Here is a 15307-nt window from a genome sequence, read left to right on the forward strand (position 1 = left end):
TGGCGTCGGGCGGACGGGAGAAGTCTGGTAGAAGTTGCCTCCCGGTTTCCGGCGGTGACAGTATCGGTCTGTGGAGAGAGCGGGGCGCGGAGCTGTGCACCGGACGGTCCGGGAGTCCTGTCACGTGAACACCAGGTAACGCGTCCGTGCCCGGCATTCCCGCACTGTGTGGCACTACAAGGCGCAGCTTGACAGTCAGTGTAATGGCTTGTGGTCTCTTGGGCTGGTGTGGCTGCAGTGTTGGGGGGGCCCCTACATTACTCAGTGTTACCATGACAACAGCTGTTGGGTGACATGGCACCGTCATGTGACTGTCACCCCCCCAGTGATCAGCATCCTCCGGCTCTCCAGCTGTTGTGAAACTACAACTCCCAGCATTCTCCATTCACTTGTGTGAAAGTTCCAAGAACAGCTATGCAAGTGTGCATGCTGGGAGTTGTAGTTTCACATCAACTGATACTTGGGAAATGGGGGGGCAGGTTACTTTCTGCTTTGCCCTGATATGTGGTTTTCTTAAAAAATGAAATATATAAATATCTCATCATCTACATAAAATGTAATGTATATACAAAACCCATCCTCAGTTATGGCTCGTATTATGGACCAGAGCTGAAATCGTAATTCTGCTGCATGTTATTGCCTATGGTCATCATCCTGTCGTTAAAGGGGGTTATCCCAGCATTTAGACTGGATGGGGTGTGGGTAAAAAAACAAAACAAAAAAAAACCACCTACTTTGGTCACCCTGGTACTTGTAGTACTAGTACATCCCCCCGTGCTTCCAATCCTAGCCTGACCTGAAGCGTCAGTCAGTGTTTCCCAACCAGTGTGCCTCCAGCTGTTGCAAAACTACAACTGTCCGGGCATGCTGGGAGTTGTAGTTTTGCAACAGCTGGAGGCACACTGGTTGGGAAACACTGGCCTAAGTAATGGGTGCGGCATCAGACCATTGAGGCAGAAACCAGGATGATCGGTGCAGGTGCCCGGACAACCCTCTTAAAGGGATTATCCCCCATCTCATGTCTGCAGGGTATACCCTAGAGCGGTGCCCCCCTAACCCCCCTCCGGCCTGGATGCAGCAGCCAGAGGTGGTCGGGACTCAGGACATACCTGCACGGGTCGAGCTGCGCTCTTTCTGTAGCTCTCATTCACTTGGATGGGAGCTCTTGAAAAAGGGTAGCATGGTCCAATCCTGGCCACCACATCTATCATGGGAGGGGGGGTGGGGCGTATGGAGATGGGAGTACCCGTTATTTAATTCAACCTCCTTTTTCAGCTGAAACCCCCGGTAAATGGTTGAAAGCTGTGCGGTATGTTGCGTTTGGTCGTACGTTTCATCTTCAGTGGGTGGTTTTACCTGGAAGCCTTCAAAGGAATGTCCAACCGGGAAATATGTGGTGGGACACAGCTGCCGGAGTGTGAGGGGTCCTGCATGGGAGACCCCCGTCTAAGAAGTCCATAGGCTATATGGAAAGGATTGGTTTCGCCACGCCATCCCCTGCCCACGCGTCTTAGTATGTAGTTATGACCAGCAAAACTTGTGTCATCTGGGATTTTCATGGCTTATCGCTAGGATATGCCCTCAGTCAGGTGCAGGTCCCACCTCTGAGACCCGCACCTATCTCTAAAAACAGCCCCTGAAAGTGAAGGCGAGCACACCACAAAAAAGCAGAGCAAGCACGCTTTGCCGTCTCCAGAGGTCCCGTAGAAATGAATACAGAGCGCACCCCAAAAGTGCAGCCACCGCTCCATCCACTTGCGCTTGGCTAATTTGGGGACTCCCACAGAAAGGAATGGAGGGCAGCGGCACAGGTGCTGCAGCTCTCCGCTCACTTCTGGGGTCCTGGTTTGTAGACCCCACCTCTGGAACCCGTACCTATCTGACTTTGGTGGCACATCCTAGCGATATGCCACCAATGTCTCAGATGAGACAACCCCTTTAAGAAAACTGCGTTTGTTGGTCCACCCGATCTCCTTCTGTGGTTTGGGGAAGTCCATTCAGTGCTTGTAATCCTTGATCTCACGAGAGGAAGGTCTGAGCTGATAAAATCCATTCTCCCTATGTTACTGGAGGCTTAGTGGACTCTGGTGCGATGATGTCATCACTGGGAGTGTAAAGGGTTTGTCCTGATTAGTTTAGATGATGTACAGTGGGGAGGGTGTCTCGTGATCAGCTTCACATGCATTAACCCTTTCCCTATATAGGCTGTATTGGTACATACAGTAGATGGCATCCATACTGGAGATGTGCCTGTGACATCAATAGGGGTTACCAGCTGTCAATCTGTTCTCACGGCCATTGAGCTCCTTAGATGCTGTAGTCATTATTGACCGCTGCATCTATGGAGTTTGTCAGAGCATTCCCAGTGCAAACAAAAGCCCCCTGATCTTCCTTATGGTTCTCTGATACCAGGAACCCATATTGATATTGCCGGACAGCAATAATAAAAAAAAACTCATCTGTTCACGGTGCTCTGGTTCCAGCTCCTCTGCCTACGGTTCCCGCCGGATTGGTAGTGCGACATACCGTCAACCCTGCCGGCCCGTCACTAGCCTCAGCGGTGGCTGCATTCAGGCCTCCTACTGCACTGTCGTAATCGTACAAACCCGCTGAAGAATAGAATGTCGCTCTTTGAATGCATCCTGAGGGCACAAAGTAGGAGGGTTGTTAAAGGGGTTGTCCACTGTCTATATAAACCTTCACAAAAGTTTTTTTTGTTTTTTTTAAGGCTACTTTCACACCAGTGTTTTTTGCTGGATCTGGGAGGGTTCATCAAAAACGCTTCCGTTACTGATAATACAACCGTCTGCATCAGTTATGAACGGATCCGGTTGTTGTATCTTTAACATGGCCAAGACGGATCCGTCATGAACTCCAGTAAGTCAATGGAGGACGGATCAGTTTTCAATTGTGTCAGAGAAAACGGATCCATCCCCATTGACTTGCATTGTGGTCATGACGGATCCTTCTTGCTCCGCATCCAAGGATGGAAAGCAAATCGCAGCGGTTTGCTCTCCGTTATGAGAACGGAACGCAATGCATTTTGGAGCGTTACGTTGTGTCCCCATTGACAATGAATAGGGACCAAACGGGAGCGTTTTTTTCCGGTATTCAGACCCTATGACTGATCTCAGTACCGGAAAATATTAACGCTAGTGTGAAAGTAGCCTTAGTTCTAATGAATCTAAAATAAAACTGAAGCCACATTTTAAGTTAAAAAAAAAAGAATAATTTTTTTTAAAAAAACGTATAGTTTTGTATCTGCAGCTCCTATGTGGACCTGTGTGTCTCCATGGTAACAGACTACAAACATAACCTGTGTAGTTTGAACCTATAGTTAGCGGTTGTCAGATTTTTATTTTTATTTTGTGCCAGGAGCAATATAAAACATGTACTTTCCTGCGCCTGCTCCAAGACCTCTGAGATCAGTGTTTGGCTCTTGTCACTTTAGTAAAATAAAAAAAACTCCTGTTACCCCTTTAAAAGGGGTTTTCTGGATGTTTAATATTAATAACCTATCCTCAGTATCTGATCGGTGGGTGTTCGGCACCCAGGACCCATGACCACCACGGCTTGCCAAGCACAGCGCCGTACATTGTATAGTGGTTATGCGTGGTATTGCAGCTCAGCTCCGTTCACTTCTATGGGGCTAAGCTGCACCTCGGCCACGTGACCAATGAACGTGTTGTCGCTGACTGCTGCGCTACTGCGAGCACCGCTGCCTTCTCAAGCAGCTGATCGCGGGGGGCCCAGGTGTCGGACCCCCTCCTATCAGATACTGATGACCTGTCCAGAGGATAGTGACAATGACATATTTGATAAAGGCTGTGAATCAGCCGAAACGTCACGACCTGCTGCACGTTTGTTCACTTAAGCGGCTCCCATTAAAGGGATTTTTTGTACCAGATATGCTGCCTCCATCTTTTTTTATGGGACCTGTCCAGAGGATAGGTCATCAGTATTAAAATCTTGGAAAACCCCTTTAAGACCTTTAGTTACACGTACAGACCTTGCACTTGCTGCTTTTGTACTGTGGTGCTCGTATTTCCCTGTTGTATTAGGTTTCACAGTCTAGAATTGAGCCGGCTAATTATTTTTGTCCCTTCCTAGAAGTTTCTGCTTTTAGAAAGCGGAACAGGATGACCTAAAATATGATTGTGTAATTATATAGGAAATAGTGACTAATGTTAAAGGGGGTTTTCAGGGAGATTTAAATAAAGGGGGTCACAAAGGGTTAAAAGAAAATAAATAAGCATTACTCATCTCTATTGACTTTTCACTGGTCCTGACCCGACTCAGCGATTGATTTACTGAGCAGATCTTTCTGGCATGTGAAGCCAGGACTCCAAAATGTGAGGCGGGGGACAGTGGAGTGTGGCTTTTTTTTTTTTTCTTATTATATATTCTGCCCCGTTTGAAAAACAAACAAAAAAACTCTCTTAAAGGGGTTTTCTGAGGCAGGGCTACCATCAGCACTCGACCTATAGAGGCAAGTGCTGAGGCCCACTGGGGTAGCAGTTGTGACTGGTCCCCCTAAACCAAGGAGCCCAAAGGGCAGTGCGTCTTATAAAGAGTGTACTAGTCGGCACTCCCTGCAGGAGGCAGGGGAGAGAAGTGCTGTAAGCGCTGCCCTCGCCCCTCCTCCGGGCTGCCCTCGCCCCTCCTCCGGGCTGCCCTCGCCCCTCCTCCGGGCTGCCCTCGCCCCTCCTCCGGGCTGCCCTCGCCCCTCCTCCGGGCTGCCCTCGCCCCTCCTCCGGGCTGCACTCGCCCCTCCTCCGGGCTGCCCTCGCCCCTCCTCCGGGCTGCCCTCGCCCCTCCTCCGGGCTGCCCTCGCCCCTCCTCCGGGCTGCCCTCGCCCCTCCTCCGGGCTGCACTCCACTCTCCTGACTGCCTTTAGCGCTATGACCTGATGCTGCAGGCGGTCAGGTGACTGTGCAGCGCGCACCCAGAGGAGACCAGGAGCTGAGAATGCAGGGGAGACCGCAGGAGAGCTAAGTTAAAGGCTATGTACACCTTCGAAGGCAATTTTTGTTTGATTGCATTTTACTCATTCTTGGCTAAAAATCATATTTTCAATTGACCTTTATTAAAAATATTGAGCCGTTCTGTCAAAAAGAGTTAGGCCTCTTGCACACGAACGTATTTTCATTCTGTGTCCGTTCCATTTATTTTGCGGATCGTATACGGAACCATTTTTTCAATGGGTCTGCAAAAAAAACCAATGCAGGGTAAGTATAATCTATATGGGAGGTCATTATAGGGTTTGTTTAACCCCTTTAAGTCACATTCTTATCAGTACAATAAGAAATGAGCTATATATAATAAGCGTTTAGGAGGTCAGAGATAAGGAGCCCGTCAGCTCCCCAGATGACGGGAAAAGACAAAGTCTTTCAAAGTCTGATACTGGGGGGGGGGTCTGACATGGGGGTCTAAAGGGTGTCTAATCTGAGGTCTGATTTGGTGGTCTAACATGTAGGCCTGTCTTTTTACCAGACAAAAGTGCTGCATTTAAGGCTTTTTTTTGTCTGATCTTTGTGACAGAATCTGCAATGGAGCCTTCAATGCAGATGTGAGCAAGTGTAAGCCTACGTATTATGCATCGGAATTACTGCAACTTTCATTCTCCTCCTCGGCTAAAAATACTCGGAGTATTTTTACTCTTCTGGGAAAAAAAAAGTAGTGCGACCTCTGCACCAGGACTATCCTGAGTATAGTCATCAGTATCATGCCGGTGAGGGACCGTCGCCCCCTTATGAGCCGGTAGCCGGAGCCGGGACAGCGGTACTAACGCAGTGTACAGTGCCAGATGCAGACAGCGCAGTGTAGTGGCCGTGCCGGGGTACTGCAGCGGGCGCAGTTGGTAGTAGTTTATAATAGTGCAGCTTCCTCCCTGCTCCTGTTCTCCTCTGTGTACGATTCCTGCTTCATAGCAAACGTTTAACATGTTTAATGAGCAAATATTGGCCTGTGAGACCAGAAATATTAGCCTTCGCTGTATGTGCAGCTGAAGCAAAGCTTTCCTCCAATGTGTCGCCAGTAAGGGCATGTTCACACGTGGCAGGTTTCTTGCAGAATGTCTCAATCATCTGTTAGGTATTGTAAAAATCCATGCACGTCCCGCAGAAACAACCCCATTGAAATGTACGGAACGGGTTTTTAGTCGCAGGAATTTTTGCCACAAATGGACCGCGTATGACCGTCGTGCCCATTAATGGGAGTTTGCCATTTTAGGCCGTTGTTGGACAGGCCGTAAATGGCTGATAAGTGGCAGGGGTCTCGCTCTCCTCAGGGACCCCTGAAGAACAGATGTTTGGCAAACTGAGGCTGGTGACGGCTACATCCTGGGAGGCAGAGAAACGGCAAAGCCAGCTTGGATTGCCAATAAATGTGTAAGGTCGGAAACCCCCTTTTAATATAAAAAAAAAAAAACAGTTGTTTCTGGCAGCCAATGCCGATGGCATTAGAAGGTTCTGTACCCTGTTTAAGGGCCGTTCCGGGGGGATGAGCCGCAATACGGTGGCCCTGGGAGCCACACAGTAGTCACTCTCCTGTCCACTGTATAATTTCCTGAAACAACCGACCAGCTGAGGTGCTGGGTGTCAGACCTCACTGATCTGATATTGACCGGTCATCAGTATCAAAGTACTGGAAAACTCCTTTAACGGGGTTCTCCAAGATTTTAATACTCTGGATAGGTCATCAGTATCAGGACCACCGCCGATCTGCTGGAAAAGCTCCAGCTTTTCCTAGGCCAGTGAAGACACATTTATCGATCACGTCGTGGCCTAGGTGCAGGTCAGCCCCATTGAAGTCAATGGGGCTGATCTGCAATACCAAGCACAACCACTATACAATGGATGGCGCTTTGCTTCACAGGAGCGCCTCTGCCTTCTCAAACAGCTGATCGGCATAATGAGACCTCTGTAAGTAGTCCCTTCACAGAATACAGGCTGCTGTAAATGGCTTTTTTTTTTTCTTCCAGTGAAGTCTGCTGGATATTTACTGTCCTCATCACTTCCTCCTTGGCCTAGTAACTAAACTGCCGCTGCCCCTATAACAAGTACTTTCTTTCACAACTATATATAAAGTTCCCAGGGGTTTCCAGTTTTAGGAGAAAAAAAATCAGCTAAGAGGAAGTGGTATAAAATAAAGACGGAAATATTCCTTGCATGATAAATGGGCTCACGCACTCGGCTGTAGTTTCTGTCCGCGCCTGCCGATCAAATTCGGACCTGTTCATTTAAAAAATAGAACATTTTGCGGACAAGAATAAGACCTTTCTACAGAAATGGAGGCTTGTACTCTGCTGGGACTGCAAAACACCACTGTGTGCATGAGCCCTGTGCTACACATCCATGTGACCGCGGCAGCCAATCACTGGCCCCAGTGGTGGGGTGGTAGTAGCTATTGGGGGTGGGGGGGTTGAAATGTAGCAGTTAGTCCCAGGCCCCCGCTCCTCTCTTCATTGAAAAGGACCTGCAGAAGGACCTGCGCTCAGTGTGATGATGTCTTCATGCTGAGCGCAGGTCCTTTTCAATGAAGAGAGGAGCGACTGCCTCTGCTCGTGCCATTGGATAAAGTGAGTATTAGGCTACATGCATACGGACGTTGTTTGTTTCAGTGTCCGTTAAGTTGTTGTTTTTTTTGACGGATAGGATGTGGACCCATTCATTTCAATGGCTCCGCAAAAAATGCGGACATCACACTGTGTGCTGTCCGCATCAGTCTGTCCGTTCCGTAGCCCCGCAAAAAAAAATAGAACATGTCCTTTTCTTGTCCGTTTTAGGCATTGTTACAATGGATCCGCAAAAAAAAGGATGGCATACGGATGGCATCTTCTTTTTTTTTTGTTGTGGCTCTGCAAAACACATACGGTCGTGTGCATGTAGCCTTATTATTTTTATATTTTTTGCTAAAACAAAACATTACAGATGGGGGGGTTATTACAGATGGGGTCACTATGGGGGTGTTATTATAGATGGGTGGCCACTATGGGGGGGGGGGGTCGTTATGTGTACTGAGGGGTTGGGATCTTTAAATTAAATTTGTCCAGTTTTAACGGCCATGAAAAATGGATGCAATACAGACAGACCGACAATAGATGCACAAGTGGCTGAAAAATGACCATGAAAATCTGACTGTCTGTTTTTTAATAACTTTTTCTCAGTCGTGTGCATGTAGCCTAAATGTTATGGTAGGTGGCAGCCCCGTTCCATATCTTGCATTTAGCGCCTGGAGCTTAAGGGTACATGCACACGTTCAGGATTCATGTGCGGAGAATCCGCACTGAAATCCGCAGGTGTTCGCAGGCAAATCTGTGCGGTCAATCTGCATTAATTGGTGCGGATTTCACTAAGTGAATGAAGAAAATCCGGTCAGGAAAAATAAAATAAATTGACACGCTGCGGATTTTAAAATCCGCACCGCAGGTTAAAATCCGCGCTGAAAAAATCTGCATCATGTGCATTGAGAATTTCAAATTCTCATAGAATACAATGTACATGACCTACGGTGCGGATTTTCCGCATGCAAATCTGCGTGGAAAATTGGCACGCAATCCTGATCGTGTGCATGTACCCTTATGATACACCTCTGTATATTGGTGTGGCTAGCCCTACTGCCTGCACCCCTGCGGTGGCGCTCCAGCATTGCTGACAGCATGGCCCGGGTGTCAGGCCTGTAGAGCGCCGACCTCTCATAGCTACATTATACATCCGGTAGTTCAGTGCAGATCTTGGCATTTCTATGTGTTTCATGTATATTTTCCATGGAGTGTACAGTCACTGGGTTCCATATGGACTGACTCTGGTTTGCTGCTGATCACTTTTATTATGAATATGCACTAAAGACGCCATTTCCCCCTTTCTGGTTGAACACCTCACGTCCGTTACGCTCTGTAGTCACTTCTTGTTTTCTGCTATATTTTAGGTTTGGAGTTTTGTTGGTTTCCGCCCTTCGCGGGTGCAAAGGTGACATATTATGCTTGGCAGGTTCTGGACTCGAGCTCTTGTGCTAATTCTAGAGTTCTACATCCAAACTAAATGTGCACCTTTTTGGACACTCGGGGAGTTGTTAGGGGCCACACAGACTGTTAAAGGGAAAGCACCATGTATTTAAAGGGGTTATTCTACAAAAAGTATTATCCCCTCTCCAGAGGATAGTTGCTAAATATCGGATCACAGGGGGGGTCTCCCTCCTCTGACTAAAGCAGTTCTCATGTCGGCCCACCGCTCCATTTACTTCTGTAGGACTGACCTGGAGTGGTGGACGGACTACAGCTCCGTTTAGAGAGGGGGCCCATTCTTAGGATCACTGGTTTAGCTTTCAAACCCCCCCCCCCCCCCTGAATAATTCGATATTATGATAAATGCGTTTTGTGGGATACCCCCTTTAATTTTAGTTTTGTTAGTCCAGATGCCAGCAATAAAAAGGACAAAATCCTGATACGTGCAGCAGTATTTTGCCCAGCTTGATGCCGTTATTCACACAGGGCCACCGATGGGATCTGTCGGGTGCCGGCGGTGTCCAGCATATGCTGCTTTCGGTTATTCTGTCCCTATGCCGCGCAGAATACCGGAATTACGGCACAAGTGTGCGCCTAGCCCAAGTCGGGGATGTGCCATATAATGTCTGACATGTGCGTATCCCACCTCCTAGCCCCAACCCATGGACTCTGTGTATGGAGCAGTGACCGCACATGTGCGACTGTCGCTAGTCACGTCTGTGGAAGTTGTAGGAATAGTTGAGTGACCAGGCTCTGGTCCAAAATGTGTAATGTGGATAATCGCATACAGGAACGGGTGTGATAGGAACCTGGTGTAAATATGAAGTCATTTTCTGACAGTACATGACCTGTCATCTCCTCTCCTAAAATATAACCATATCCAATAAAAGCACCTTTTCTTATGACTGTTATACCAATCCTCTGTTATTCCTACTAGACATGCATACATACATTATTACATTGACAACTGGGTGTTAGCAGTAACCATCAGGCTGTGTGCCACTTGTAACCAGCAAGTATCACAGCTGAATAAAGATCCTGTTTTTGCCAGCCTCTGTGCCCTCCTCACTTGGGGTTAGCAGCCAATGTCCCATCGCCCCCATCCCCCCCTGCCCTTTACACTCTCAGGTCACATAGCTGCCCCTGAGGAACCTTGGCTTCTGATGGTAATATCATAGTGGCAGATTGTGCCGTCTACTTAAAGGGGCTTCTCCCGGAATTTCATATTGATGGCCTATCCTTTGAGAGGGTTTGACTACCAGAAGCCAATGACGCTCACCGGAACTCCAGGGAGCACAGCGCCATCCATTGTGTAGTGGCTGTGTTTGGTATTACAGCTCAGACCTATTCACTTGAATGGGACTGAGCTGCTCATAGACCATGTGACCGGTGATCGTGATGTCACCAACTTAGGAAGAGACCTAAGTGTTCATGCAGCGCCGTGGTCTCCTTATACTGCCGATTGGCGGAGGTGCTGGGAGTTGGCTCCTATTGATGACCTATTCTGAAGAACCCCTTTAACCAGGGAGTAGCTATAGCTGTTGGGTAATGTTCATAGAGGCCAGGTCCTGCTGTTTATATAGTACAGACATGGAGGACATTCGCTGTAGAGTCCCCCTGACCGTGTAAAGCTGCAGACCTGGGACTCTTCTCAGGCGCTTCCTGAATTGTGTTGTTCAGAGAGTTTCTGGTGGTGACTTACAAAAGGCTGAAGAGTAATGGGAAATTTGCATTCTTCCATGATGAGCAAACAGCCTTTGCTAATGCCATCACTTTTCGCATGTCAGGATGTAAGTTGTCACCTCATTAGTAGAGAGAGCTACTGCATGTATGACTGACCCTTCAGTGATAGGCAAACTGCGGCTCTCCAGCTGTGGCAGAACTACAACTCCCAGCATGCAAAGACTGCCTACAGCAGGGCATGGTGGGAGTTGTAGTTTTTGCAACAGCTGGAGAGCCGCAGTTTGCCTATCACTGCCCTAGGGTACATGCACACCACCGTTGGTTTGCAGTCTGCGAAGAGCCTTGTGTCTTCCACATTTTGCGGGATGGAACAGCCGGCCCATCTTTATCCGTAATGCGGACAATAAAAGGTCATGTTTTTATTTTTCACGGAACGTGCACAGTCATTCCCATCAATCTCCTTCTTTTTATTTCTTTTTATTTTATTTTTTGCGGCCCCATGGATGTGAATGGTTCAGAATGGACACAGACAAAAAATGTTTGTGTGGATGAGCCCTTAGTGGTAATATTAATATTACTAACTGTGCTACTGTAGCTTGCCGCCTACCAGGGCGTTTACGCTGTAGCTTGCCGCTTACCGGGGCGCCTACGCTGTAGCTTGGCGCCTACCGGGGCGCGGTCTACCTGCTAGCTTTCCTGCAGGGGATCTTTGGTTCATCCTCCGAGAGATGGGAGCACATTGCAGTGTGGTACGCTGTTCCCTTAGTTTGGGTTCAGAATAATGATTAATATTTGTCCCTCAGCTTTTGGGTGGACATGACTTCTACCACAATTTATTGTACAAGTTGCTACCGATATGGCGGTTTATTCCTCTGTATGGTTTGTATCCCTTTAAGAAACAAAACATTGGTGCTTGTTAAAGAAGGTTAACTAATCTATTTATTTATTTATTTCTCTCTCCTCACACTCACTCACTTAGGACTCTTTCTTCCCAGCCTATGGGAGGGCAGCAGCTCTTCAAGTATCTCCCAGGCTGCATTGTAATTAGCTTATTTTTACTTATTTTTTTTCTTTCTCGTCAATATAAAACTCTGATAGCTCCTTTAATATCTTAGATATTGGGGACTTCCTCCAGGTTCTTGTGGGTCGTCCCCTTATGTAGAGGTTCTGGTTTGTCACATAGGCAGGGTCACACATCCTCTTCTGCTTCCGTTCTTTATCTGATCTTGTTATAAGTCGTTGCACATTTAAAGGAGCCTTGAAGCTGCCCGTGGTCAGTGTGACACGTGGTCACGTGGCAGCAGATCCTGATCGTTTAGTAGCTGGTTCTCCAAATAAAACACTTTACTCCAAGAAGGACCATATACCACTATACACATGCACATCACACCTACCATCTAATGCGTATGAGGGTCTCCCAGCTACAGTCTTATGTCAGACGTCTGGAGAAAGAGCTATCCCCCCCCCCCAAGCAAGTGCGGATGCGATGCATTTTTCACTGATGGTTGCTAAGAGATGTTGTTTGTAAACATTCAGTTTTTTATATTTTTTATTACGTGTGTGAAAAACGCACCCGCGCGATAAGAACTGAACAACTGATCGCGACAAAATTGAATGAACTTGCTTGCGAAATCCCACATTTTTCACTGAATGCATCAGGACCGAATCCGCTCACGCTCGTCTGCAAGGGGCCTTGTAAAGAGGCTGTGCCATGTTTTGAAGTTCTCCCTTAATGAACTCAACGGTGGGGGTCTGACCACTGGGACATCTCGGATCCTGAGAATGGGGGTCCCATTGTCCCTAATCTGATGGAGCAGCAGGTGAAGCATGCTCCCTGCCGCTCCGTTCGTTCTCCTTGGTTCTTGCAGATAGCAGAGTACTTTGCTTGGCTTTTTCCAGCAGTCCTATAGAGAATGAATGGAACAGCAGGGCGCGTGCTTGACCCGCCAGTCCATCACATTAGGCACATGGAACCTGTGTTCTCAGGGAACCCAATAGTCAGACCCCCGCAGATCAGTTAGTTACCCCTTGTTTGTGAATAGAGGAGAAAGTCTAAACTTGGCACAACCCATAGTGCGCTCACTGGAGAGCCCCTAGTTTGATGTATACAGACCCCGGGCCGTGTATAGATTATATGGTGAGTCCACAGACTGTCCTGCAGCAGGAAGGTTTGAAGGTTTCACTTATGGCTTCTCCAGAAGTTCCTCCTACGACACCATTGCTTGATTTAACCACCCGGTTGCACCATTCTCTGTACACAACATTCAGTTCTGCTGTGACCGGAGGTTGGAGATCATTACAATTTCACAGCTGATACAAGAAGGCATGGCCCATAGTAATGGGAATTGGCTAGAATTGTCTTTTGCTAAAAACTTTATTTCTTCTTCTTTTGACAGCATTCTGATTTAAGCCAGCTTGAATTATCCACGTAAGCCACCATGGATGAAGATATGAACATAGAAGACATCCAGCTCCAAGCAAATCAGGTCACTGATGAGGTGAGCCATCTCCTGTCTATGGACTATACATTTCTAATATGTAGGCCATCATTTACCTGTATTGGACCCAGCATGTCATTGCTATAAGCGGACAGCCCGTGGATTACAATTGGGGGAGGAATCGGGACCTAGGATCAGTAGTTTTAGGAGTGCTCTGGACATGTGAAGGACTGCTTTATAGTCAGTCTCAAGTCCAAAACTCAAGAGTGAAAATGTACTGCTACCTGAAGAGGTTAAAGGGCATCTGTCAGCAGGTTTGTACCTATGACACTGGCTGACCTGTTACATGTGCGCTTGGCAGCTGAAGGCATCTGTGTTGGTCCCATGTTCATATGTGCCCGCATTGCCGAGAAAAATGAGGTTTTAATATATGCAAATGAGCCTGTAGGAGCAACGGGGGCGTTACCATTACACCTAGAGGCTCTGCTCTCTCTGCAACTGCTGCATCCTCAGCACTTTGACAGAACCAGGTGTGATGACCTTTACACTGCCTGGTCCTGTAAAAGTGCAGAGGGCGCAGCAGTTGCAGAGAGTTGAGCCTCTAGGTGTAATGGTAACGCCCCCGTTGCACCTAGAGGCTCATTTGCATATATTAAATCATCATTTTTCTCAGCACTGCGGGCACATATGAACATGGGACCAACACAGATGTCTTCAGCTGCCAAGCACACGTGAAACAGGTCAGCCAGTGTCATAGGTACAAACCTGCTGACAGATGCCCTTTTAAGGTTAGGGGCTCAACAACACTTTTTTAAAATTATAGGGCTCACAGTCTGACACCTAGCTTAGCGCTGACACAGCTCTATTCACAAAGGGTCGATTTGTTTCCAGGAGGTGTAACAGAGGAGCAACACAATATAGTGTTGTAAGAAAAGTTGCTCTGCTCGCTCCAGCATAGTCTGGTATTTATTAAAACCTACAAGTCTGGGCAGCTGACAGATCCTGGTGTTTCATCTATGATGTATTTTATTCTCTTTTCCCAGTCTCTAGAGAGCACGCGCCGGATGCTGACCCTTGTAGAGCAGGTAAGAGGAGTCATTTGAGGTCTAATAATACAGTTAAGTCTCCAGTAACATTGCTGTAATGTTTTATACTGGGTATATGATAAACCATTTAAGTAAATGTGAGATATCAAATCGCAACATCAAGACGTACAAGCCGTAAGGTTATGCAGCTCTAAGAAGTACCAGGTGTCACTAAAATCTGAAGATGGTCACATTTTTTTTTTTTAAACTCGTTTTATTGAAGTTTCAATAAAAAAAGGCATACATCAAGGCATCAACAACAAACCTGAAGCAGCCCACGCAGGGGAGCTCCAGGTACCATGGTGTTTACATAAAAATCACATATGGGCAAAGCAGCAACCAGGAGCAGGAGCAATGTACTCAAATAAGCATAACGTTGTGTTCCATAGCTCACTAAGCAGGCATTGAATATATCTATACTCAGTATCCACCATAAAGTGCATCATGCAGTCCCTGCCTATACGGAGTGCATGTGCATGGGTTGCAAGGTTAAGGTTGAAGAGCACCACTCTCCCCATACCTTTTGAAATTTCTGCGGGCACCTTCTATGAACATATACCACTTTCTCCATAGCCATGGCTTGATTAACCAGTGCTTTCCATTGATTGACAGTTGGGGGCCTGTCAGCCATCCATCTCAGCGCTATTGCCTTCCTAGCCATGAATAAGGCCTCTCCTAAAAATATCCTCTGGTGATGCGTCCACTGCTCCTCATCCAAGATTCCCAGGATGCAAACTTTAGGGCAAATGGCTAGCTGGGCAGGGACCATTGTTGATAGAACGTCCACAACCTTATCCCAGAAGGCTCGAATGTAGCTGCATCCCCACATCAAATGCCAAAAATCAGCCCTCTCCTCCTGGCACCTATGACATCTGCTGCTAGGAGACCTTCCCATTCTATATAACCTTAAAGGAGATAAGTAGCTCCTATGGAGTATAAATAGCTGGGTCAGTCTGTTGTTCACTGAAGGGGAAACCCTAGCAGGCACCAGCAGGGCCTCCTCCCAATCCTCGGCATCAAATGAAGAAATGGATTCTCTCCACTTTGCCTCTACCCCCAAAGGTTGGAGAGCCATGCGTTCTCCCAGAAGGTGAGTG

At 47.4% G+C, this 15307-nt stretch overlaps 1 protein-coding gene across 3 annotated transcripts in view; it reads left to right on the top strand.

The window, feature by feature from the left end:
• SNAP23 (synaptosome associated protein 23) overlaps positions 1-15307 on the top strand; it is a 32546-nt gene continuing 17239 nt past the window's right edge. For 2 of the 3 annotated variants that reach the window (XR_006387040.1, XM_044271672.1), the window contains exons 1-3: positions 2-135; positions 13084-13185; positions 14169-14210. Coding sequence is in view for 2 of the 3 variants with exons in the window: in XM_044271672.1 (XP_044127607.1) it covers positions 13126-13185; positions 14169-14210 (102 nt within the window). In the remaining variant the exon portion in view is untranslated. Of the gene's footprint in view, positions 136-13083; positions 13186-14168; positions 14211-15307 lie in introns of all 3 variants that reach the window. The other variant, XM_044271673.1, reaches the window with a different exon arrangement.

Source organism: Bufo gargarizans, chromosome 11 (assembly GCF_014858855.1).
Source record: "Bufo gargarizans isolate SCDJY-AF-19 chromosome 11, ASM1485885v1, whole genome shotgun sequence".
In the NCBI taxonomy this organism is placed as follows: domain Eukaryota; kingdom Metazoa; phylum Chordata; class Amphibia; order Anura; family Bufonidae; genus Bufo; species Bufo gargarizans.